The sequence below is a fragment of the Saprolegnia diclina genome (assembly GCF_000281045.1).
Source record: "Saprolegnia diclina VS20 unplaced genomic scaffold supercont1.46, whole genome shotgun sequence".
Lineage (NCBI taxonomy): Eukaryota > Oomycota > Saprolegniomycetes > Saprolegniales > Saprolegniaceae > Saprolegnia > Saprolegnia diclina.
Window position 1 is genome coordinate 37,576 of NW_008246113.1, and position 795 is coordinate 38,370.

At 56.7% G+C, this 795-nt stretch overlaps 1 protein-coding gene across 1 annotated transcript; it reads right to left on the reverse strand.

Moving 5' to 3' along the window:
• Positions 1 to 41: 41 nt before the first annotated feature.
• Positions 42 to 795, reverse strand: SDRG_12016 (hypothetical protein; the record flags this gene model as incomplete). Its single annotated transcript, XM_008618073.1, has 4 exons — positions 695 to 795; positions 544 to 645; positions 239 to 496; positions 42 to 176 (listed from the first exon to the last, which is right to left on the reverse strand). The coding sequence occupies exons 1-4, from the start codon at positions 776 to 778 to the stop codon at positions 42 to 44; spliced, it is 579 nt and encodes a 192-aa protein (XP_008616295.1). The 5' UTR covers positions 779 to 795.

Consider the following 795-nt stretch of genomic DNA (forward strand, 5'->3'; position numbering starts at 1 on the left):
CAGTGTCGGTCATGGTGTCAAAGTGCAAAGTCAACGATACATCAACATGGAAACAGATGACGATATCGTACATCGTCGACCGCGTTGAGGTCGATCGTGGGCTGCGACAGCAGACACTCGACCATCGCTTCGTTGCTGTAGAGACACGCGACCATGAGCGCAGTCTTGCCTCCCTTCTACAACCAACAACAGTCAATGCATGGACTTGGATCGTCCAGACTAGCAAATGAGAACGTACGCAGCTGGCGACGGTCGCATCGGTGCACTCGTGACGGTTCGTGGAGGCTACCCACTGGATCTTGGGGTTCATGTAGCGGAGGTCGTCGGCCTCGAACGAGTCGGGATGTATCGTCTGCATCCACGCCAACATAGGATCGAAGTCGTACGCTCGGTCGGGCACCACCAGCGCCAAGTTGACGTCGACACCGGCAGCGAGGGCTTTGAGAAGTGGTATGTTCTGGTCATTGACGGCCCGGAGCCACGCTGAAAAGCCTGCCTATGTCGTGGGTTGTACTCAGTGTCGACAATGGATGACACGTGTACCTCGTCTCGACCGTCGACGACGGTGGTCGGGTGCTGCACCAGCCGCATGGCGACTTTGTTTGCAGTCCAATGCACTACGAACTGCAGCGGACCAGAGTGCTCCTACACCAGCGAATAAGCGGATCTGATTTCAACAAAAGGAATCGCGTACATTGCCAGACACGCTGACATTGAGACGCGGGTGGTCCAGCAGCAGGTTGATCACAGCGTCCGCAGCGGCCAAGCAAGCGACCATGAGCGGCGTCTGCCCTT